The 24,510-nt window shown below is 34.8% G+C and overlaps 5 protein-coding genes across 5 annotated transcripts; all 5 read left to right on the top strand.

The window, feature by feature from the left end:
• Nucleotides 1-85: 85 nt before the first annotated feature.
• LOC110415160 (putative glycosyltransferase At5g03795) lies at nucleotides 86-2,792 on the top strand. Its single transcript, XM_021426716.1, has 3 exons — nucleotides 86-455; nucleotides 1,205-1,772; nucleotides 2,124-2,792. The coding sequence occupies exons 1-3, from the start codon at nucleotides 86-88 to the stop codon at nucleotides 2,593-2,595; spliced, it is 1,410 nt and encodes a 469-aa protein (XP_021282391.1). The 3' UTR covers nucleotides 2,596-2,792.
• A 441-nt stretch (nucleotides 2,793-3,233) lies between these two features.
• LOC110415375 (putative glycosyltransferase At5g03795) lies at nucleotides 3,234-5,422 on the top strand. Its single transcript, XM_021427004.1, has 3 exons — nucleotides 3,234-3,611; nucleotides 3,924-4,491; nucleotides 4,604-5,422. Exons 1-3 carry the CDS (start codon nucleotides 3,248-3,250, stop codon nucleotides 5,106-5,108), a joined length of 1,437 nt encoding a protein of 478 aa, XP_021282679.1. The 5' UTR covers nucleotides 3,234-3,247; the 3' UTR covers nucleotides 5,109-5,422.
• Nucleotides 5,423-9,182: 3,760 nt separating this feature from the next.
• On the top strand, nucleotides 9,183-11,622 carry LOC110415115 (putative glycosyltransferase At5g25310). The gene is made up of 3 exons (XM_021426617.2): nucleotides 9,183-9,586; nucleotides 10,180-10,747; nucleotides 10,843-11,622. The coding sequence occupies exons 1-3, from the start codon at nucleotides 9,223-9,225 to the stop codon at nucleotides 11,345-11,347; spliced, it is 1,437 nt and encodes a 478-aa protein (XP_021282292.1). The 5' UTR covers nucleotides 9,183-9,222; the 3' UTR covers nucleotides 11,348-11,622.
• Nucleotides 11,623-13,447: 1,825 nt separating this feature from the next.
• LOC110415227 (putative glycosyltransferase At5g03795) lies at nucleotides 13,448-15,198 on the top strand. The gene is made up of 3 exons (XM_021426811.1): nucleotides 13,448-13,834; nucleotides 13,917-14,484; nucleotides 14,563-15,198. The coding sequence occupies exons 1-3, from the start codon at nucleotides 13,486-13,488 to the stop codon at nucleotides 15,065-15,067; spliced, it is 1,422 nt and encodes a 473-aa protein (XP_021282486.1). The 5' UTR covers nucleotides 13,448-13,485; the 3' UTR covers nucleotides 15,068-15,198.
• A 961-nt stretch (nucleotides 15,199-16,159) lies between these two features.
• Nucleotides 16,160-23,505, top strand: EDA30 (O-fucosyltransferase family protein). The gene is made up of 11 exons (XM_021427213.1): nucleotides 16,160-16,664; nucleotides 16,770-16,987; nucleotides 17,088-17,172; nucleotides 18,231-18,301; nucleotides 18,382-18,470; nucleotides 18,551-18,794; nucleotides 19,785-19,897; nucleotides 20,098-20,188; nucleotides 20,433-20,561; nucleotides 21,413-21,966; nucleotides 22,438-23,505. Exons 2-11 carry the CDS (start codon nucleotides 16,823-16,825, stop codon nucleotides 22,862-22,864), a joined length of 1,968 nt encoding a protein of 655 aa, XP_021282888.1. The 5' UTR covers nucleotides 16,160-16,664; nucleotides 16,770-16,822; the 3' UTR covers nucleotides 22,865-23,505.
• The last annotated feature ends 1,005 nt before the right edge of the window (nucleotides 23,506-24,510 follow it).

The raw sequence follows: 24,510 nt of genomic DNA, 5'->3' as shown, positions 1-24,510 counted from the left end.
TACCATCCGTTGACAATCCTATCCTTCATGGTTTTTTCCACCTTTAAAAGCCCACTTTCAACGTCTCTCTCGCTCAAGCAATGCAATGGCACGTTCTTCATTGCCCCTCTACTACTTCTCTCCCAGGCGTGTCTCTTCACCTTCTTCAAAGTCCTTCTTCTTTGTTCCTGCAACTTTAGCTCTCATTACTACTATTTTCATTCTCTTTTATATCTTCACAACTTCAACTCTCTTCACTTCGCATCCTCACAGGCACACGCTTTACTTAAAACAGCCACTTGGATCATTTCCATCTTCCCCGTTGACTCAAAATGTTCCCTCATTTTCGCTTCATAATAATGGTTTTAAAAATGGGACCTTTGATCTGCCCAAAAGGGCTCCATTTAAGGCTGTTGGTGGGGGTGAAGATGCGACTATGAGTCAAGTGACTTCTAGACCTCATTTTGGGTCCGAGGGTATGTCAGTTTCGAGATGTTTAATTATGGGTATTTGTTAGTTGTTGGGTTTGTTTTGGTGTTCGTTGGTCCTCTGATCATGCACTTGAGCTTCAATATTTTTGAGCTTTGAGGTTACAAGTCTTGATTTGTGGATTTTGACTTTTGTTTCAGTTCTGCTTGCTGTTTGTAAAATGTTGCCTATTTATTGCTTTAAAAATTGGTATATTCCTGAACTTCTGAGGAAGCTATATGGCTTGCAGATTATGAATGTTGAAATTTGTTCAGGCTTTGATGTTTACAAGGTTTGAACTTTTCTGGTCATGGATGTATAAAGGATGTTGGAAAATTGTACAAAAAGAAAAGGTTAGTTAGAAAGGAGAAGGATTGAGAACCTCCTATTCGGAAAAATCAAAATTAGCAGTCTAATAAATGCCATTTTCTCTTTCCTTTTCTCAGTGAGAGATCAATATTTATAGTTATCAGCATCCTTATAGCTAGATTTCATCTGACAAAAAAATAAAATAAAATAAAATTGAGATCAATATGCATGTGTAGTTGGTGGATGGACTAGTTTATGGATGTTGTATGCTGAAAATGGTTGAGAAGCAAATGATTTAACCAGGTCAATTAATTTGACAAGTTTCTGTGTCCAGTTTGTTTTGTTATTTGTGAGATTCAGTGTCAGAGAAATTATAGTCTATATTTATAAAGCATAAACTTTAACATTCTACCGCAGGAACTGGAAACTATTGGTTTTTATGGTTCAGGAAACTTTGTGAATAATTTGGAGGTGTTCCATGATGGAGATATTTTTCTGGAGGACTATAAAGAAATGAATAGGAGCTTGAAGATATATGTTTATCCTGTCAAACGAAATGATCCCTTTGCACATGCACTCTTACCTGTGGATTTTGAACCTGGGGGTAATTACGCCAGTGAAAGTTACTTTAAGAAGGCTCTCATGGAAAGCCATTTCATAACCAAAGATCCAACCAAGGCAGATCTTTTTTTTCTTCCTTTCTCAATTTCAAGGTTGAGGCATGACCGTAGAATTGGTACAGGAGGTATCCAAGATTTTATCAGAGAGTACATCTTTAACATTAGTCAAAAGTACCCTTATTGGAATCGTTCTGGTGGAGCGGATCACTTTTATGTTGCTTGTCACTCCATTGGACGATCAGTGATGGCAAAGGCACGGGAAGTAAAACTTAATGCCATTCAAATTGTGTGTTCTTCTAGCTATTTCCTTTCTGGGTACATTGCCCACAAGGATGCATCTTTACCTCAAGTATGGCCAAGAACAGGAGACCCCCCTAACCTTGCTTCATCTAAAAGGTGAAAACACTCACCCCTTGATATGTTTAAACTTATAATGCACCACAATGGCTTACTACAAGTTTGATCTGCTTTCATTAAAAATGAAGTTTGATTCGTAATAAATATTCGTAATTTAGGTTCTTCTGAGTCAAGAAAAATAGATTCAGTTCTGTAGATTTTCTGTAATGATCAAAGTTCAGACACTAGTCATTTCTTGTTTTCTTATCCTTTTGAAGTAACTAACATGTCTAAACTCTTACATAAATTTACAATGCATATCAAACATGTCAAGTTGCAGAAGTTTTTTGTTATTGTTGTTAGAGGTACTTAAAACCATTTTTGCATCCAATTTGTACAATGAAATTGCAGGAACAAACTTGCATTCTTTGCTGGATCAATCAACTCCCCTGTTCGTGAGAAGCTTCTAAAATTTTGGAGAAATGACTCTGAGATTGCTGCTTATTATGGTCGGCTTAAAACACCTTATGCTGATGAGCTACTTGGCAGCAAGTTTTGTCTTCATGTAAAAGGCTTTGAAGTCAACACAGCTCGTATAGCAGATTCATTATATTATGGTTGCGTCCCAATAATCATTGCTAACTACTATGATCTCCCATTTGCTGATATTCTAAACTGGAAGAGCTTCTCAATTGCTGTTGTAACTGTTGATATCCCATTGCTTAAGCAAATCCTTCGAGGGATAACTTCTGATGAATATTTATTGTTACAGCGCAATGTCCTGAAGGTGCGGAAACATTTCCAGTGGCATGTTCCTCCCATAGATTTTGATGCCTTTTACATGGTGATGTATGAGTTGTGGCTCAGACGAAGTTCTGCTTGAATAAGTTTTTCTTTGGATCCCAAGTAATGACTGTATTTTTTCTTTATCATTGGTGACTAATTAGGTCCAACAGGATAGGTTATTTGCACAAGTTTTTATTGCTTGTTTTTCAATAAAACAGTATGCAAGTTGGGATTTGATCTATAATCATATTGTTCTGAAACAGAATTCCGAATGAAAGAAAATTAGAGAAATATTTGCAATTAGCAATTTATTTTTTTATATCAAATTTGTCAAAGGAGCTTTTAAGTCCACTGAGCTAAACACAAGTATTTAATGGGATTTGTAGATGTTGAATAACAGAAAATGATGAAGAAAACATGCTTGTGGGACACCCCTGAATTAAAACTAAGAATGAAAAAAAATACTTCATTATCATCATCTTTTACCCACCTTTTTAAACATGAAAGCCTGGTGGAAGTCTAAATCTATATTAGATCCCTCACCAAGTTTCTTTTTCTTCATAATATGGCCGAAGGTCTTTATAAACGGTTTATTGACTTTTCTTTTTGGAAACATGTGTTAAGACAAGTCTTCACTGCAGAATGTGAAACCTAATATGACAATCCCTTCTTTCTTTTTCCTGATCTTGACAACTTTAATGGATGGAGCTATTAGTTAATTTACTGAAGTATATATTCTTAATGATTGAATGCCAATCCCTATACTTTCAGGCTCCTGTTTTGCTCTCATGGCGAAGTCTTCTTCTCTTTGCTACCACATCTCTCAGCACCGTTTCTCAACATCTTTCGGGGGCTCTTTCTTTTTCTTACCTTTAAGTTTGGCAATTTCTACTTTTCTCGTTATTTTCTTATACATATGGTGTACAAACTCAAATCTTTTCACCGATCCACAAAACAATCATTACCAAGAATCTTCACCAAAGTCTTCTCTACTCCAGCAAATGATTCCATTTTCACTGGAAAAAGCTGCTGAAGATATGTTTTATTCATCTAGATCTGCTCCTCTGTCAAAAGGGAACCAATGGTCTATGGCAAACCCTTTTGGCTTATATGGTAAGTGAACTTACTATAGGAGTATGGTTTGTTAGGAGATTCAATGTTATTAAGTACCTCTGTCATGTTAACTTTGCAAAACTGATAAGTGGACAGCATTTTGACTGTTACTAATAAGGTTTCAAAGGCTCCTCAATCCCTTTGAACTTTATGCTAGAAGGCCTCTGGTTTTCTTTTGCTATAAGGCACTTGTAGAAAATTCATAGCAATCCAATTTGGCCTATGATATTAATGAACTTTTGATCAATATGTTTCAGCATTCATACTGTGGCCCTGATTTTAACATTAAACTCTTGTGACTTTGTTGCTCAGGAAACTATGTAAATAACACGGAGGTGTACCATGATGAAGATTTCTTTCTGGAAGATTACAAGGAAATGAATAGGAGCCTTAAAGTATTTGTTTATCCTCACAGCAGAGATGACCCCTTTGCCAGTGTGCTGTTGCCGGTGGATTATGATCCCAAGGGTCATTACGCCAGTGAACTTTACTTCAAGAAGGTTCTTTCGAAAAGCCACTTCCTCACAAAGAATCCGAGTGAGGCAGATCTCTTCTTTATGCCTTTCTCCATTGTAGAAATGCGGCATGACCCTAGGATTGGTCCAGGAGGAATGCAAGATTTTATCAAAGATTACATCTTCAATATCAGTCACAAGTACCCTTACTGGAATAGGACAGATGGGGCTGATCACTTTTACGTTGCTTGTCATTCCATTGGGCGTTTTGCCATGGATAAGGTATTTTCAGCCAGGTTCAATGTGATTCAAGTTGTTTGCTCTTCATCCTATTTTGTAGCTGGGTATATTCCTCACAAGGATGCTTCTATGCCACAAATTTGGCCCAGGCAAGGAGATCCTCCAAACTCTGCTTCATCAAAAAGGTGATATTACATTTATTTAACTTGCTTTTGTTTTTCTCATTCCTTTATGATCTTCCTCTTCGGTGGCTGCTTTCAAAGTCATCTTATCTTCCTTTGCCAAATGAAATTGCAGAGAGCAGCTCGCCTTTTTTGCTGGGACAATCAACTCCCCTGCACGTCTAGCTCTTATTCAAGCTTGGGGAAATGACACAGACATTTTTGCCCACTTTGGAAGGCTTAGAACACCTGATGCCGACCAGCTTCTTGGCAGCAAGTTCTGCCTCCATGTCAAAGGCTTCGAAGTAAACACAGCTCGTGTTGCAGATGCAATATATTATGGTTGTGTTCCGGTGATTCTGGCCAATCACTATGATCTTCCATTCGGAGACATAATAAATTGGAAGAGCTTCTCCGTTGTGGTTCACTACATGGATATCCCAGTATTGAAGAATATACTTCAAAGGATTAGCTTACAAGAGTATTCCTTACTACAAAGTAAAACATTGAAGGTGCGCAAACATTTCCAGTGGAATGATCCTCCGACTGATTATGATGCATTTTACACGACTATGTATGAGTTGTGGCTCCGCCGGAGTTCTGTGAGGGTCCGATTAAGTGCGTCTATGGAATTCATGTGAATAGATACAATGCTCTGTGTAATGGCATTAGGCATTCTGACGGATACTCCTTGGGCTGAGAAAAGTTGGTTTTGTATTTGGAGAAATAGTGTTATGTGCTAGTTACATGTGTTTTACTTGATGGTTCTTAGGTTTCTTTATTTTGTTTTTATGTTGGCCATGTTTTGGCAGTTAATGCAAGTGTAAAGGTAATCCACAAACTTAGTAATATGGTAATCTAAAGTAGTGCTATCTAATTTTTTTTTAACTTTATCTGTTTGTTTTTTAATATTATCTTTTATAAAGCTATAAAAGTCATTATCCTTATTAATGAAAGTGGGTTATTATCTTCTTCTTTTTATTTTAGCATTTGACAATTTCTTAAATATCTCAAAATTCTAACAATGATATTAGCGCTGTAACCTTAAAAGGATTGTGTTCATGTAAAATTATTTTAAAAAACCCTGTTAGCTTATCTTTTTTACTTTTTATTGTTTATCTTTGAAATATTAAGAAAATGACTTTTGCAAGTTTCAATGCTAATGCTATTGCTCCATCCGTTTTTACGGAAAAAAACTACCCAATATGAGCAATGAAAATGAAGAAATATCTTCCGTGCATTTGATCTTTGAGAGTTCTTTAAAATTGGTGCGATAAGGCAATTAAACCCAACAATTGTACAATTAAAGTAGCATAGCAAAGAAATTGCGAAAAGGTATAAAACTTTATCTTGTATTTATTATGTTACTTTTAATATTTTTGGCAAAAATTGTGAATTTGCCAAAAAAGCATGATACAAGTTGAAAGTTGAGTTTTATGGTAGTGATAGGACCCATCAAATATAAGTTCTAAATTTATTTAGAGAGTTCAAAGTAGAGAAGATAAAAGATGAGAAAAGTGTGAAAAACTACTGGAGAAAAGGTTTTAAAAGTAGTCAATCAGTTGAGATTACTTGGTAAAGATTTATCAAAAAGAAAAATAGTCAATAAATTTCTTATAAGCCTACTAGAGAAATTTGAAGAGTTTTGAGGCATGTTGAAAATACTTTACTGGCACAAGCATGGGAGAAGAAAACATGGTAAGCAAATAGGCCAGTACCCTTCCTGTTCTTACTGTAAGAAATGCAACTATTGTGAGCGTTTTTACTAGTACAAACCAAATGTTACATGCAGGTCTTGTAACCAGCTTGATAATGTGGAGAAAGTATGAAAGAACAAGTTGATCGAGGTGAAGAAAGAGCTACAGTGGCTGACAAACATGAGGCGAATGAGGAGGTGTTATTCATGGCCAAGACACTAGAGAGATCAAGAAGCTGTAGTGTTTGGCTTATTGATCATGCGTGTTCCAAAGAAATGACTAGAAACACAAATAATTTTTTTTTCCTTGAATAAGAATTATAGATCTCAAGCGGAGATTGGTAATGGTAAATATCTCAAAATTCTTAGACATGGAATAGTTGGAGTGCAAACTCCCTCAAGTATTAAATCTATTTTCAACGTTCATTATGTGCCTGAAGCTAATCAAACCCTGTTGAGTGTTGGTCAGGTTATTGAAGAAAATTATACTTTGATATTCAAAGAGAAAGTGTGCATAATCTTTGACTCTTATGGTGTTGAGCTATTGTCTGTTCAAATGAAAAACAAATGTTTTCCACTTGATTGGTTAAAGGTGGAACACAAGGCATATCATTGTGTAACCAGTGCTGCCAAGTTTTGGCACAAAAGACTCAGGCATGTCAATTCCAAGTGTATCAAATGGATGATCACTGATAGTCTCGTTGAAAATCTTCCATTAGACAAATGAAAAAAAAGATCAGGATGACCCGGAAGAAAAATTACCAAAGCCCTGTTTGGCTAGAGCACTGGAAACTCCTGAGGAACATTCCAATGGAACATCAAGACATAAGATTAATGGCATGAGTGTTCTTCAGCAACATGTTGCCTCTTTTGACCAAGACAACAACGAAATTATTTATCTTTGGGAGACTTACAAAGATAATATACACAAAGCTAAACATGTGAGTGATTCAGGAACATATGACACTCAAGGATAGGTTTAATTTACTGAGATCCAAACTGGGAGCATTGAAAGCTGACCCTAAAGAGGTGTGATAGAGTTAGGCCTTGCTTGCAATACTTGTTAACGTGAAAAGGCAATTTTCAATTTGGAGAAGTAGTACTTTGTGCTAATTACATGTCTTTTACTTACTGGTTATTTGGTTTCTTTGTTCTATTTTCATGTTGACCATGTTTTGGCAGTTAATGCAAACTAAGAGACAGCCCACAAATTTAATGGTGTGGCAATCTCAAGTAGTACTTTCTAATTACTTTTAATTTCAATATTAACTTTTGTAAGCTTATAAAAAGTCAACATCTTTGTTAATGAAAATGAGTGATTATCTTCTTCCTTTTCTTTTAGCACTCAACAATCTCTTAATGTTTCTCAAAATTCTAATACATTAATAAGAGTTTTCTTTCCTTGCCTTTTTTTTTTACCCTAAATCTGTACAGTGTTTTCCTTCCTTGGTTGAATGCGTCTTCCTTTAGTTTCTGCTATCCCCTTTATCAGTTGGTTGTATGTACATGCAGCCATTGTTTCATAAAAAATCCTTATGAAAATGAACTATGTAAACTCCGTTGGAGAACTGACCTTATAATTCAGTTGAAGAGAAACCTTGAAAACTTTGACTACTGCTCAGGGAACTCTCCCTCATCCAAGAAAAGCATCAAGAGAAAGAGCTAGAGACTAATCACCCACCTCATTCAAAAGTAATGGATAAATGTTCAAAAATAATCAGCTTTCTGATTTATATGCTCCTGGCAAAGAATTCACCAGGGAATCAGAATGAAAGGAGTTATTGCCTATCAAGGGAGTCCCTCCCTTGTGCTGGATTTCTCCAACTTTATGTTGACGCTCCTCCAACTATAATCTGTTGACAAAAAATGTGTCCAACTCTAGTTGTAATCACAGGAAAGCATTCTATTCACTCCTTGTTTTATCTAATTCAGAAAAATTTTAAATGAATAAAGAAAGGGAAGCATCTGGGGCTGATTATTGTCAGTAACTGCACTTTTTTGCCTCCTAGCTTCTGCACTGAGTGATCTGGTCTATCCTGCATGCCTTGTTTGACAATGTTCATAAGTTTCAATTGCTGATGTGAAGATGAAACCTTTGAATTTGTCTGCTGATCAGGTAATGGAGCTACTGTCTCAAAAGCTGAAATCAGAATAACAAAAAGGTTTACTGTTAATTCATCATGCTCACTTCTTGTGATCTCCATTAAATATGGGTAAATTTTCCTTGTAAATTCTTCATGATAATTCATTACCTGGTAGGTCTTGGAGACTACTAAAGATGCATGACATACATCTTTTAACAGTATCTTACAGATAGCAAATTTTCATAGATCTAGACGTTAATTTTAAAGCCATCCCACTCAATATTCCAATATTTATCACATTTCATGGCAGTCTAATAGCTAGAATATGGCTTGGAGCAAAATTTTCTTGCATTACTAGGATACTTTCAGCTTTTGTCACACAATAGCAACCCCCTAGCAAGCTTCTATTGTTGACAATCTGATATAGCTTTGTATATAAACAAATAATTAAGTTTTACTGCTTATTATACTCTGTAATTGTTTATAATATTTGATTGTAAAGAGTTAAGAATTTCTTTTCCTTTTCTAGGCACCTTTTAAAGAAAAGATCTCTTAAATTTCTTTGGAACCTCCCTTCAATTTCAGGTATTTCATTTCCATATATTCAAGATCTTGACATTTCCTTCACATGCTATTTGCCTGGTTGCAAGGACAAAATCATGACAAAGAATTCAAAATGTTGGAATTTAATTTCAAACCAGTGACTTGCTATTGACTGAAAGCTTCAAGTTAGAGGTGAATAAAGCTACACTTGCAACATGCCTTGAGAACAACCCTGCCTGATATATAGTTTTGTAAATGGTACATCATCCACATTTTTTAATTTGATTCTTTTCGTCAGTCTGAGTTCATGACCATTTATAGTTGATGTAATAATGTGTCAGTACACCCTGAAATCAATAAGATAAAGTATATAAGGCATACTAACAATCTTCATCTGTTCAATTGTTTAGGCAACTTGCCTTCTAACTCTTCATGGGAAAGTCCTCTGTTGTAATCTACAATGTCTCCAAGCAGCAGTATACCCCCACTTTCAAAATATTCTTCTTCTTGTTACCCATTAGTTTAGCTTTTACAACCTTTCTTCTCATCTTCATCTACATATACTCTACCTCAAGAGTCTTTACCAATCCCCAAGCCAGTCCTTACCTAGAACCTGCAACAAATTCTTCTTTATTTGAACAGTTATTCTCATTTTCAACTGACAATGAGGAGACAATTCCATTTTCAGTCGACAACACTGCTGAAGATTTATTCTTTGATCTACCAAGAACTGCCAGTTATGCAAAGCAGAACCAATGGTCCGTAGGACTAGGAGATCTGTTTGGCCTTTTTAGTGGTATGTAAATTTTGAGTTTTGTGCTCCTAGACCTTGTTTAGCTTTTGAATATTGTTATATATATATATATATATTTCTCTTTTTAATGATTTGTGAGATTACAATTGTTGGATAGAAAGCAGTTTGAGCTAGACTTGATCTTTTAGATTGCTAATTTCTTTGCCTTAAATTTCAACATAGGCGAGTAATGATGCTAAAAATGATGGTCCAAGCAAAAGCATAGAGACATGATAGAAGCAATTTAGGGAGACAGAGGCAATTGATAAATGCAATTCAAGGTTGCATTGAAGTTTGATTTGCAGGAATGAATTTGTAGAGTCTCTACCTGCTGGAATTGCTGAATAACTGTAAAGCTAATAACTTACTCTGTTCCCATGATGGGCATATATATAGAGCATGTCCTCAATTTAATTCCCTTGAAATATATGATAGCAGACTGCTGATATTCATTTTAGCCATAACAATGAGTAATATAGGGCTTGAGGCATGGCAATCTATGTAACCTCATATCAGCAAATTTAGAACCAATCCACAATAGCATTGCATAAAGACAAGCTGATATGGGAAATAACCTGTTGGTTTTTTTGGGTCAGGATACAATATGAGTAACACAGAGATATATCATGATACTGATATCTTTCTGGAAGACTACAAGGAAATGAATAAGAGCTTTAAGATATTTGTTTACCCTCATAAGCCAGATGACCCCTTTGCAAACGTGCTCTTGCCAGTGGATTTTGATCCTAAGGGTCATTATGCCAGTGAACTTTACTTCAAAAAAGCTCTTGTGAACAGCCACTTCATAACAACGGATCCGAATGAGGCAGATCTTTTCTATATGCCTTTCTCAATTGCTGATATGCGCCATGACCCTAGAATTGGCCCTGAAGGACTGCAAGATTTCATCAAGGATTACATCTCCAATATCAGTCATAAATACCCCTACTGGAATCGAACTGGAGGGGCTGATCATTTCTATGTTGCTTGTCATTCCATTGGCAGAATAGCCATGGACAAAGCAGTTGAAGCCAAAGAAAACTCGATTCAAGTTGTTTGCTCTTCAACATATTTTGTAGCAGGGTACTTTCCTCACAAAGATGTTTCTATGCCACAAATTTGGCCTAAAGAACAAGATCCAAAAAATCTTGTTTCATTGAAAAGGTGAACTTTTTTACCATTTTTAACTATAAAATGTACACTGGTAATCTTGTTCTGATGAATCATCTCTCAAGTAAACAAAATGAAATTGCTTGCAGGAACCAACTAGCTTTCTTTGCTGGACAAGTTAACTCCCCGGTACGAGCAGCTCTTTTAAAACACTGGAGAAATGATACTGAAGTATTTGCTCATTTGGGACGACTTGAAACAGATGATGGGGAGCAGCAACTCAGAAGCAAGTTCTGCCTCCATGTCAAAGGCTTTGAAGTTAACACAGCTAGAATAACAGATGCATTGCATTATGGTTGTGTTCCAGTGATCCTTGCTAACCACTATGATCTCCCATTTGCTGATATTCTCAACTGGAAGAGTTTCTCAGTTGTTGTGCACTACATGGATATCCCAGTGTTGAAAAAAATCCTTCAAGGAATAAGCTTGGAAGAATACTCATGGCTGCAAAGCAATGTACTGAAGGTGAGGAAACATTTCAAATGGAATGTTCCACCAGTTGATTATGATGCATTTTACATGGCTATGTATGAGCTGTGGCTTAGGAGAAGTTCTGTGAGGGTTCGGCTCAGTGCTTCCAGGGAATACATATAAAGACTCAAAGTAAATCTCTGGTGGGTTCCAAAGGCTTCAGGAATTTTTCTTTTTTCCCAAGTTTCCCACTTTTGGTTTGTTTTTCTGGTCTATCATGACATGAGAGATGGACCATTATTGTTCATCTGCACTCCATAAAGCTATAGCTTTAATTTCCTCATATATTGCATTTTTATCCCATTTTTGTACACATGAGAAGAAAATCTACATATTTTCAATATATGCAGCTGAAATCTTTGGTGTGTGTCAATTAATAGAGCTACAATCTTGATTCATCTTGGACAAGAGGCTATTTAAGTTTACAACCTTAGATCTTCAAAAGCAGAGAAATATTGCAAATACTTTCAGGTTATCATTAAAATGCATTGCATGCTCATATTGCAAATCTTCATACTTTCATAAGTAACCCATTGTGAGGGAAAATTTTATGCAAATTGTGAGCAGCTTTCCTTTAGCCTTTCATGAATTTCCCAGCCTGTCAATGATATATATAATGGTTATTTCTTAATAACATTATTATTACTATATATTTATCAAAATTAATTATTTAATAAGGTAATTTACTCTCCTTAAAAAAATAAAATAAACATCTTCAAGCACGTATTGTATTACTTTAATAACGATGAATCGTACTAAAGCATTTGATTCAATACTAAACTTATCAAATTTCTCCTCTTTCAAATATAAGGAATGGCCAATCTTTTCAAGTAAAAAGTAAATAACAAACCCAATCAATTCTTGTGGTAAAGAGTCTGGACCCTTGTCATTTATGTCACATTTAAAGAGAAGGAAAGGAAAAGGGTCAGAACTGGACCCTGAATTGAAGAGTTTAAACATAGTACATTGGTAAAAATAATAGGAACTGGTCTCTCTTTGAGCAGATGAGAAATGTGAGGTGCAGTCATGGCTCGTACTCATGGTCCCCTTTGGAACTCTCATTTAATATTTGCTGTTCCATGTCATTTATAACACTATGATCAAATGTGAATCAATCAAGCAGCATTAAATTTGAGGTCCCCCCTTCCTAGTAATAGAGATTCTTTCATTTCTAGATATTAATTTGTCATGAATTTCCATGTAAAATATCAAAGAATTTGAACATGAACAAACAATTAATTTTAAACAAAAAGAGTACTTTACTAATATAAGAACAATTATGTTTGTATAATTTGTTTCCATAATTGTTTGAATAAGATGTATTTGACATAAATAATAATGACATGAAAAGCTATTGAATTGGGAAGGTATAGGACTGGTTGGACCTGGATGGGATGTGGGAAATGGCCATCGCATGTGCTTTATTGGAGACAACGACTTGATGCTGGTGGCCAACACCGATTCGGTGGCCACACATTTGTCATTCGGGTTGGGTTCTAAGCAGACCAAATTTGCTGTACCCTCCTTTCTTTTTGTCTCTTTTATGAACATAAAATCAGAAATTGCTGTTCTTGACTCAAGGTAAGAATTGTTGCAAACATAAATTAGATTTCAAAATAATAATAATCATAATAATAATAATCATCATCATAATAATATTCAAACCATGACATCAATCTTAAAATGTTATTGAACCAAATATCACTAGAATTTAGCTTTTTTTTTAAAAAAAGTTATCCTATGCATACCATTTAGAAGAGTTTTTACATTTTACAAGCGAAATTAGATTGGTATAATGTATTTATAATAATAATAAATTAATTGATTATTGAATGAATATTCGACGCCCTCTTTACATATAAATATGAAAAAAGTCATGGATTAAATATGTAAAATAGTTTAAAACTAGTGATGGGGATGGCATGCATTAAATATGGCTAGGAGAAGAATAAAATATCTTTATAATAAATTGTTTAATTTGAGAAAGGAAAATGAAGGAAAAGCTAACACTGCAACATGTTTTTATTTTTAAGGCAGTCCAATTTTCATAAATTAAGGAAAACTATATGCTGAAAGCAGCCCCTGTTGTACACATTTTTTCTTTTAATAGTTCACTATCTTATTGATCTTGATTATATTTAATGGATGTAGCTGTCTATCAATGTACCTTACATTATCAACTAAACTATATAAATCGTTCATTCAAAATTATTCATTAGGGTAAATTCCTCTGTTTCTACCTTTTTTTTTTCCTTTTCTTAATGGGGAAATCATCTTCTTTCCTCTACCAAGTATCTCAGCACCGTTTCCCTGCACCTTTCAAAGGGTTTTTCTATTTTTTACCTATCAGTTTAGCTCTTACAACCCTTCTTCTAATCTTCATTTACGTTGCCACGACTGGGGATGTCACCAATAACCATGCACAAACCACTCTTTACCTCGAGACTTTGCCTGGAACAGCCTCCGTTTCTTCCTTAATCGATCAAACCATCCCAACAATTCCATTTGAAAATAATGACAACGATGACTTGTTTGCTGATCCTTCAAGAATGGCTCGTTTGGCAAGGGCCAATCAATGGTTTCTAGGAAATCTCTTCGGCTTAAATAATGGTATGGATTATTTTGCACTTTTAATTAATAAAAAAAGGATAATAGTTTTATATGGAGCGTTCATGCAATGAAAAATTTTCAGGGAATTACACAAATAACCAAGAAGTATACCATGACGGTGATCTCTTCCTAGAAGACTACAAGCAAATGAACAAAAGCTTGAAGATCTATGTGTATCCTCATAGCAAGGATGATCCCTTTGCAAATGTGCTCTTGCCTCCGGATTCTGATTCCAAAGGAAACTATGCTAGTGAACTCATGTTCAAGAAAGCTTTGATGAAATCCCATTTCATCACCAAGGATCCTAATGAGGCAGATCTTTTCTACATGCCTTTCTCGATTTCGCCAATGAGAACTGACCCAAGAATCGATGTTCATGGAATCCCTGATTTTGTCAAGAGTTATATCTCCAATATCACCTACAAGTATCCTTATTGGAACAGAACCGGGGGAGCTGATCATTTCTACGTTGCTTGCCATTCCATTGGGAAGATTGCCTTCGATAAGGCATTTGTAGCAAGGCTCAACGTCATTCAACTTGTTTGCTCTTCAACCTATTTTCCAAGCTCTTACCTCCCTCACAAGGATGCATCTATGCCTCAAGTGTGGCCTAGGCAAGGCGATCCTCCCAACCTTCTTACATCGGAAAGGTAAGCAGATTACATTTATAGAACTGGGAATTACACTATACTTTGAAACTTTTAACATAGCACAATGAAATTACACAGGAAGAGGCTTGCATTCTTCGCCGGAGCAGTGAACTCTCCGGTACGTATAGCTCTTCTCAAAGTCTGGGCCAATGACACAGAGATATTTGCGCACTTCGGACGCCTCCGAACACCCTACTCCGAGCAACTCCTGGGCAGCAAGTTCTGCATCCATGTCAAGGGCTTCGAAGTAAACACAGCCCGCGTCGCGGACGCCCTCTTCTACGGCTGCGTTCCTATAATTCTAGCCAACCACTACGACCTTCCATTCACAGACATACTAAACTGGAAAAGCTTCGCAGTTGTTGTTCACCACATCGATATCCCGGTGTTGAAGAAAATCCTTCAAGGGATAAGCAACGAAGAGTACTCGATGTTGCAAAGCAATGCAGTCAAAGTACGTAAACATTTCCAATGGAATGTTCCTCCACTTGATTTTGATGCCTTTCATATGTCCTTGTATGAGCTATGGAAACGTAGAAGCGTCGTGAGGGTTAGGTTAACTCCTTCTATGGAGTTCATGTAAATGACTTCTTTTTGGTGCTTCGTTTCATCCCTTTCTTGTATCAAGCTTCTCAATTTGAATGTATTTCTTCTTCTTCTTCTTCTATTTTTTAATTAAATAAAATATCATCAATGAGAAAAAAGTTTTTAAGATTTTACTTGTGTTGAATGGGACAAATTAATTCAAGAATAAAAAAAAATAATGGCACTGTAATTAAATAATTAATTTTTTTATGAAATTATATAAATACATGTAAAATTTATAATTACAATAAAACATTATATTTCATATAAAAAATTAATAAACGAATTAACATATAACTAAACAAAATTCATATATCCAGTCTCAAAGTTTTGTCCCTACTATTAACATAAGATCTCATTGACTATATGTATTAGATTATTTATATTGTACTTCTCATTTCTATTCATTTCACTGGCCTTAACATTTTAAACCCATTTTTTTTCCTTATCAATTCTAAACCCTATTCTAATTAAATAATTTATATGCCACTAAGAAATTGCAATATATAATGTGTAGTTGTAAACTTTGGTGTAGGTTTTCCTTGGCAGTTGGCATTGAAAGTGTTGCTTAGATCTCAAGTTTTGGCTCACCCATTTTTTTATTTAAACAATAGAAAAAAGATAGTATAAACTGCTTTGGGTAGTTCATTTTTCATCTTTATATTAACATTTGAGCTTGTATGTAAACATACAAAATCTTATCTGAATTAAATAACTATATATTAAAGAATATTAAAACTTTAGCAAAGTATATATATTTTTAAGCTACTTATCCCTTATCAATTAATATTAAGATTATCTTTCAAGTAAAGAATTTAAGAAATATGAGTTGCTTTGGAGTTTTAATAAACAAGGAATATGAGTACTATGAAAATACTAGCAATAGTTTTATCTAATCTTATATTAATCAGATAATCTCTTCCTTAAAAACCTGATAAGGCAAATAACCTGAAATCAAACTTTTTCCCAATAAAAATGAATTTATTAAAAAAAATTAAAAACAAAATCATAACAAAAGGACAAAAAAATAAAAAGAAAGATAGTCTTCTAGCTTAGATTTTGGTTGGTACTTTTTAAGTAAAAAAAATACCAAAGTTCACTTGTATCAGTTCTGTTCTGTTCTGTTCTGTTCAAACTTCGCTTGCACACAAAAATATGAAAAAACGAGAATAGAAACAAAAACCATAAACTTTAACCAAAACCCTTGATTCAGATTTAAGCTTCCATATACAATATATATACCAATTACCAATCTTTAACCCTTTTTCCTTTTGTTGCTTAGTTTCTTTTTTCATTTTCCTAGAAAACTTCACAAGAAGTTTTTTTTTTATTTGGTTTTGCTTTTAATTATCCTTTTCCAAAGAGACAAATCTATCATCAATCTTAATATGGGTATCTACAATTTTGTCTTAAATCCTTTGCTTCCTAACCAGATTTGAACTCTACGTACTTCCCAATTCCCTGTTTGCCAGCCAAAGAAATCAAGGGAAAAGGCAAAAGGTTTAAATCTTGTATTCGAATCTGGGTTCTTTTATGTTCCGAAGTGGATTTTTAAAACTGGGTTCTCTTCACTGGGAGCTTATATTACTTTCCAGGTAACAAAGGAAGAGTCTTTTATTTTATTTTACTTTGATTTGTTTCATTGTGATTTTTTTGGGGATTTTGATTTTTATATATATTATATTATTTTTGGAGTGTAGGGATTGGGTGTTAAATTCAACATCCAAAAGGTAATATTTTTTGATGAGCTAAGATGGTATTCAAATCTAAGATAAAATGGGTTGCATTATTTGTGTTGACTTTATCTTTGGGATCATTGGTGGCTCATCTCTCAATGACAAAGTTTTCAAGTATGAATTTAGTCCAGTATAGCGCCAAAGATGCTTTAAGCCATGATTTTCCTAATATTGGATCACCGGTAAGTTTTTCAGATTCGGATTACAAATTTTTTATCTTTATGCGTTTGAATGTATCATGTGTTGATTTGATGATCTTTGTTTTCTTCTTGTATGTTAAAGGTTGGCAGAAATAAGAGGCTATGGGGTGCTGTGAGGTCTTTGGAGTCTTTGCAGCCATATGCAAACCCAAGAAACAGCTATCCTGGTAAAGGGCTTTGCTTAAACTACCTAATTATGTATTATGCTTTTATACTGCCAAAATTTAACTAAATGTGCACATGTATTTCACTAAGTAGGTTTGTTGGATGGATATGGGTTTAAAATGAAATAGATTTATCTTGTTGTGTAGGTTGCACCTTTTTTTTCTTCAGTTAAATTGGATCATGTTTTCTGCTTTCTTAATTATCATATCGCCCCAACATGGTATCTGAATAACACTTGGCGATCAATAGAAGAAGCTGAAAGATGGATGATTTCTGCAATTTCAAAAATGTTACAGCACTGTTAATCTTGGAAGTAGCATCAATCTTTTGTAATGCTTTAGTTCAAGTTTGTAGATTCTTATCTCCAAATCAGTTGAAAATCAAATTTCATTTTTTGGTTTGTGAAGGACAGCTAAATGTGTCCGATGAAGTTGAGTGGCCATAAATATATTTATATCTTTTACGAGCAACGGAAATCATTTGTCTTTTTTCTTCTTTTTAACAGTTCTTGATGGTTGAGGTGTGTTGAGGTTATGTTTTTCTTGTTTGAAATGTGGAACTCTGCTATTTCATGAATTGGGACTTGGGAATGGGACAATCTTTGTGGCACTTTTACCTTTGTAGCACTTCATATTGAGCGTTATAAGAAGTTTTACTTTGGTGATGAAGATGAGAGATGCACATTATTCCTAGTACTTGCTGGCTTATCTTTGTTTATTTAAGTTTAGATTTGTGACGAAAGTGGTATATAACAGGGGCAAGCAATCCTAAGGAGTTGTTGAGATTAAAATTTGCTTTGTGATTTCTATGATAACAGTTAATAAGGTTGAGATCTCAATGATATGTGTAATCTGAAAAGAACTGTCCAGGGAAAAGTCAGAGCATTCTTGATTTTTACTGGATAAGCTTTATCAGAACAACAATCTTTCTAATGTTTACTATTCAGTTGAACAAAAGCATTGCTTGTTGTTTGGTTTTGTCCTTGTTGCTTGATAGTTGACTAGCTTCAAATAATTCTCTTACTCTGTTAATTAGTAATTGATCATCTCTCTTTTAACAGTTCCGAATGATAATAATAATGGTTTCATCTATGCAAAAATCTTTGGTGGATTCGAGAAGATAAGATCTTCGGTATGATCTGTTAGGTGTATTAAAGTCATTTTGTTACTATTCTTTATTGGCGGTTCATAACATTTTTGTTAAATTTCTAGATCTGTGATCTTGTCACCATATCCAGGCTTCTAAATGCTACTCTTGTAATTCCAGAGATACAAGAAAGTACTCGTTCAAAAGGCATCAGGTATAATTTCTTAATGTCTTTGTTGTAAATTCAGTTTCGGGCATAAATGATATATTATTACCTCTTTCATTGTTATGCAGCTATAAATTCAAGAGCTTTTCCTATCTTTATGATGAGGAGCAGTTCATTGCATCACTTAAAAATGATGTAATTATTGTGAAAAGCCTGCCTGAGTATTTAAAGGCTGCAAGAAGAAAGAATGAGTTCCCTACTTTCAAGCCCAAAAATTCTGCTTCTCCAAGTTTTTATGTCAAAGAAATTTTGCCAAACTTGAAGAAAGCCAAGGTTGTTGGGTTGATTGTTACTGATGGAGGGTGCCTGCAGGTAGTTCAAAGTCTTATAATTACATAATATATTGTCATAACTGCATAAAAACAAATTTTCAATAAATTGACGTCTTTTTTCCAAGATTTCTCTATGTATTCTCTCCAACTAAAGAAATTGCTTTTCAAAGTGCATGTATTGTTCCAAGATTCACTTATCTGTTCTCTCTAAATTCAACGGGCACGGTTCTCACTTCATTGGCCTTTATTTGTTAGTTTATGCATATATCTAATATTATGAATGTTATTTAGTTCTTTGTGTGTGCATGCACATTAAAACATCTTTGATGTATCATTATTTTTATGAAGTTACTTAGTCCTCCTTCTGCAAAAAATATTATGTTGCCAGGTGATGATTTTTTCCAAGGAGAAAGGAAGATTAATTTTTCTGCCTGTCCATGTCAGGCCTTAGTTTGCTGTTGCAAAATAGTTTTAATGGACAGTCTGATAATCATTTTTATGTTTGTTTGATTTTCGTACTTATGAGTCTTAGTAATGATTGCATCTCTGTCTCTAGTATGGAAAAATTCCTGAATTTATATTATACAAAGCATGACGGTTTTTCCATGTTAGGCAAGATGAAATATGCCACACCTCGTCGGTGAATCTGATGTATCTGTTTCTGTCTGTTGTCTGAATCAGTGTTGGATTAATTTGACCACTCTTGTCAGGATTTTTCTCATCATAATTAAGTTCTCTGTCTGCTCAGCTTGGTGGGAATTTCGTTGCTTCTGGGTTACAGTGATTTTCTAGCTCTCTAGTCTAATTTATTCTAGCATTCAAGGTTATTAGTTAGCACTCATATCAGTTTTCATCTGTTGTTATATAAGGTTGTTGCCCATATTTGGCATGGAGGTCAAGCATGTATGATTTTTATGTGTTATATATTCATTTATTGAAAAGTATTTACTGTTTCTTGTGATTTGCATACTTTCTCAATCAATGAAAAACTATAAGATTAATATTAAAGCAGTAACCATACACCTTTCAGTCGATTCTTCCACCTAGTATGTCCGAGTTTCAGAGGCTTAGATGTAGGGTTGGTTTCCATGCACTCCAGTTTCGTCCTGAAATTCAGATCCTTGGCCGCCGGATGGTGGAGAGGTATAATTTCCATTTGACTTTCTGCTACAGTTTAACTCAATGGAGCGTGAGTGTATAATATATAGAAGTAATCCATTGCTCAATCAAGATTTATTCAATTCCCTATGCTTCTTATTTTTTGTTAATGTGTCTGCAACTATACGTACACAACTGTTATATGCCCACATTTGATGAATCTGAGCTTTCTAATCTTCCTGCAGGCTACAAGCCTGGGGACAACCTTTCCTAGCATATCATCCTGGTCTTGTAAGGGACACCTTGGCATATCATGGCTGTGCTGAACTTTTCCAGGTAAGCTGTTTATGCCTTTTGCCTCTTGTATCATTCATCTAGCATAAGTTGCATATTTTCTTTATCCCCCCTTTCATTTATTTTCTCTAGTCTATAACAAATTCAACATTTAACATTCTTTCATTCTTTTGAAGAATTTGTAAAATAAACAAAAAAAAAAAAGAAAAATGGAATTCGATCTACATGTTCGTCCAGTTCTATGTGATTTTCTATACTCTATGTTGGAATTTGGTGCTTCTTGTAGGATGTTCATACAGAACTTATACAATACCGAAGGGATCAGATGATCAAGCAAGGGATCATTAATGAAGAACTAAGCGTGGACTCACACTTGCGTAGAGAAAATGGTTCATGTCCTCTCATGCCTGAAGAGGTATGTTACAAACAAAATTCACCATTGCAGAGCAGGGGGTGATAATGTTTTTGCAAGTTTTCTTATGCTTTCTATTTGTTTATTTGTGTATAATTCCTTTGTAGTCCCAACAATTTCCTTGTTGCAAGTTGTGCTGGTTGAAATTTATATATCAAAGTTTATATATCCTAATTGTTGAGTTTTAAAATTTCACCAACCTCTCATTATGGGAGTGGACTACGATAAAGGGTGGATTTGCAAGCATACTGTTATTGTTTCTGAATTCTAATTTGTTTGGGAAGAATGGTGAGTAGCGGAGCGGTCTCTTAAGAAAGCTATCTTACCAGGATCTGATTAGTCAATCTAAGCTATGCAATGCTCATAATGAGGGAAATGGATTCTAAAAGGAAAAATGCTAATTGCTTGTAATTTAAATAATAATGTGCTACTTTATGCTTTATATGCACATGTTGCAACAGTCTAGGAATCACATACATATTCAGTATATTAAAAGTAATGCAAAAAAAGGGGGAGAAATAGAATGTAGACAAAAAGAAAACGGAAAGAGATGGGAAATAGGGGGAGGAAACGAGAGGGCAGAGGGGGGAATAAAGAACAACTTGGAGACACAGAATCTGAGTTGATTCCAATGATCCAGAGCCTCTATAAGATTACGAAACTAAAGTAGTTATGGTTAAAATTCATAAGATAATACCATAATGTGAATTGGAAATTCCAATGTACCCCTATTAAAAATAGGGCCTAATGAGGGCCTTTGGTAGTTCTCCATCAAGAAGACATAAGGATGTTTTACTGACAACAGTATTGGAGTTGCGCTTCACTTATATATGTTTATTCCTGAATTTTTGCAGGTTGGACTTCTCCTTCGGGCAATGGGCTATACTTCTAAAACAATTATATACCTGGCAGGCTCTGAAACTTTTGGCGGTCAACGTCTTCTGATCCCCCTACGTGCTATGTTTGCAAACCTAGTGGATCTCACTTCGTTGTGCAGCAAGACGGAGTTGTTGGAATTGATTGGTCCTGAAGCACCTCTTCCTCCAGATACTTTTCGACTACCTCATCCAAAAAGTGAGGAACAACTTAAAGAAGAGTGGAACAGGGCTGGTCCACGGCCACGGCCCCTTCCTCCACCTCCTGATAGGCCCATATATCAACATGAAAAAGAAGGCTGGTATGGTTGGATTACTGAAAGTGACAAAGAACCAGGCCCTTCACCTATGGATCTCAGGATGAAAGCTCACAGGTTACTTTGGGATGCTCTTGATTATATAGTCTCTGTGGAAGCGGATGCATTCTTTCCTGGTTTTAACAATGATGGTAGTGGATGGCCAGATTTCTCAGGCTTGGTTATAGGACAGAGGTTGTATGAGAGGGCTTCTTCTAGGTCATATCGACCAGACAGGTATGATATGCAGAAAGCTAAATTCATGAATTTTGATATGGTTAAAACAGTATTTCAATTCACCATTGAAACTAAATTTGTCCATTTTACGGTTTATAAAGAAAATGAAAAAGCCCTCCTAAGTTATAACCAAATTACACTATACATCTTTGCAATTTGAAAGATCCACTTACCGCCTTCATATCAACCTTCTTATACTTACCTCCTGAAATGTGTGTATGGAGGGATGTAAAACTTCTGACAATTAATTGATATAATACTTTCGAGACTGTTTTCCTGTAAAAGTCTGAAAATGCTGCCTTTTTTTTTTGTAAGTGCCATTCAACTTGTAAATGGCCTCACTTTAGAATCAACTTCCTGTTTCAGTTTTATTTCGGGTGGTTGGCCTGCCAACAGATGCAAGCTTTCTGTGAATAAAATTACTCTCTTTATATTTATGTCTAACACCATCTATTTTATTTTGTCAAACAGGAAAATTATTGCTGCACTTTTCAGCAGTACCCGTGATGATATGTACCATCCCAAGCGTAATTGGACACTATCAGCTAAGGAGCATCTCAACAGAAGTTTGAGTGAAGATGGCCTCATCAGGCAATCGCTGTTGGCAAAGCCAACCTCATTTCTATCACACCCGCTTCCTGAATGCTCTTGTAGAATTTCATCTGTTGAAATCACAAAACAAACAACAGACAAAGATGGCAGATTCTTGTATGGAGGTGAAGAGGAGTGCCCCAAATGGATGCAGTCAGCTGGGGCTGAAGGGGTTAAATATGATGACACTGAATCAGCAGAAGATGACAATGATGTGGTTGACCAGCTAGAATCCGACGGTGCTGATGTCACAAGTAGCTTAACTTCACAGATTGATAATGATGAAGAATGGGATCCTGATGACTAATCGGATTAACAGATGATACATATTTCTCTTTATATCATCAGCCGGTGGAATTCAGTTTCCAGTAAATTCTTCTCGAGTGAAAAATTTTGGTACACGAGGGTAAACAGCCAAAGCCATTCTTTTGTTTCACGGTTCCCGTCTAATCTTTTGAGATCAATAAGTAGTCAATTTTTTATTCCTGAGTAGAATCAAGCAACTCTCCAGTCACAGAAACCAGAGTTAGTTATATGCTTTATACATCAAAGTTTTCTAACATACAGTGGAAAGATTTGATGCAGTGATGAATTACAGCCTGAGCCATAAAAATGCCTCTTATCTCCTTCAGAGCTGAAGACATTTAGTCATCAGATTGGCTTATAGCATTGGGAGAGAAGCTAAAACTCAGTGCTGTAATATCTTTGAGGTGGTGCAATTTTGCTGCTTGTGCCTCATGAGCTGCCTTTTTTTTTTCCTGTTAAGAAGAGTGTAAATTTGCATAGAGAAAAGGATGTTAAAGGGATAGTTTTGTTATGACAATTCTTTTTACCATGTGATCTTTAGTAAATTTTTTTTGTTTGTTTGGTAATTAAGGGCAAAAGTTGTTAAAAGGGAAGGCTTATGCTTAAAACTTTTGTTTGGTCAGGCATTGTTATCCAGCCAAGCTATGTTGCTTTGATCAATGCCTGAGCAAGTTTACATGGTCTTCTGTTTGTTTTTGCTCAGTATCAAGAATTCTTAAGCAAACAAAGGAATGTTGAAGAACCAGAGGCGAAAATCAATATCATTAGCAGACAAAAAACATACCAAAGACTATAACGGGGCCATTTTCCTTTGCACCACCCAAGCCAAGAGGACCCTTTGCTGATTAAACCAAATAAATTCATAATTTAACATTTCTGACTAAAACTCCATGTTAGATTTACATGACTTACATAGATATATATTTTATTTATAAATTCATAATTTTTTTTCTCAATTAATATTTTGGTGGATAACTTTTATTCTCACGCAAGTTAAACTATTGATTTTGTCTACTGAAATTATTAAAATATTTTAATTTATTTGTTCATATTTAAAAGTAATTTTTTTAATAATTTTATTAAATAAAATTAACAGCTTAATATTTTATGGAAACATAAGTTATTCATAAGATAGTAAATGAAACCATAAACCATAATAAGTTGACGTTTTATACCCTGAACTTGAGAAACCAAGGAGGTTGAGTTGGTTAAAACCTTCAATGTTTTGTCATATATCAGATGACTGTAAAGTGTTCTTTAATGTACCAAAAAACAGAACTAAAAGTGTTCTGTCAAAATACTAATTAGATATATCTAAAATGCCAGCTAAGCCTCGACTGCACAGATTTGTATTGATTAAGCACAAGCATTGTCTTCATCAGCTCTTGTCAAAACCCGAGGCTCTTAAGGACAATTTAAGCTAAGGACTGGGGTTTTTTTTTTTTTTTTTTATCTCTTTTAACTTAAATAATCAAGTTATTGATAAACCAAGTGGTCAACTGTCAAAAGCTCAATCATAACATAGAAGTTAATTTTAAAAGCAAGAAAAAACAGAAACAAACTCTGTTTAATCTTTACCTTACAAATCATAATTACATGTTTAAATGAAACTTTGAATTACATAACCCCTTAAAGCAAAGCTTATAA

The sequence above is a fragment of the Theobroma umbraticum genome, unplaced genomic scaffold, assembly GCF_002168275.2.
Source record: "Theobroma umbraticum cultivar Fairchild unplaced genomic scaffold, ASM216827v3 scaffold_147.0, whole genome shotgun sequence".
NCBI classification, from domain to species: Eukaryota; Viridiplantae; Streptophyta; class Magnoliopsida; order Malvales; family Malvaceae; genus Theobroma; species Theobroma umbraticum.
Note: the sequence above shows the minus strand (reverse complement) of the source record. Positions and strands in the feature narration are given on the sequence as shown.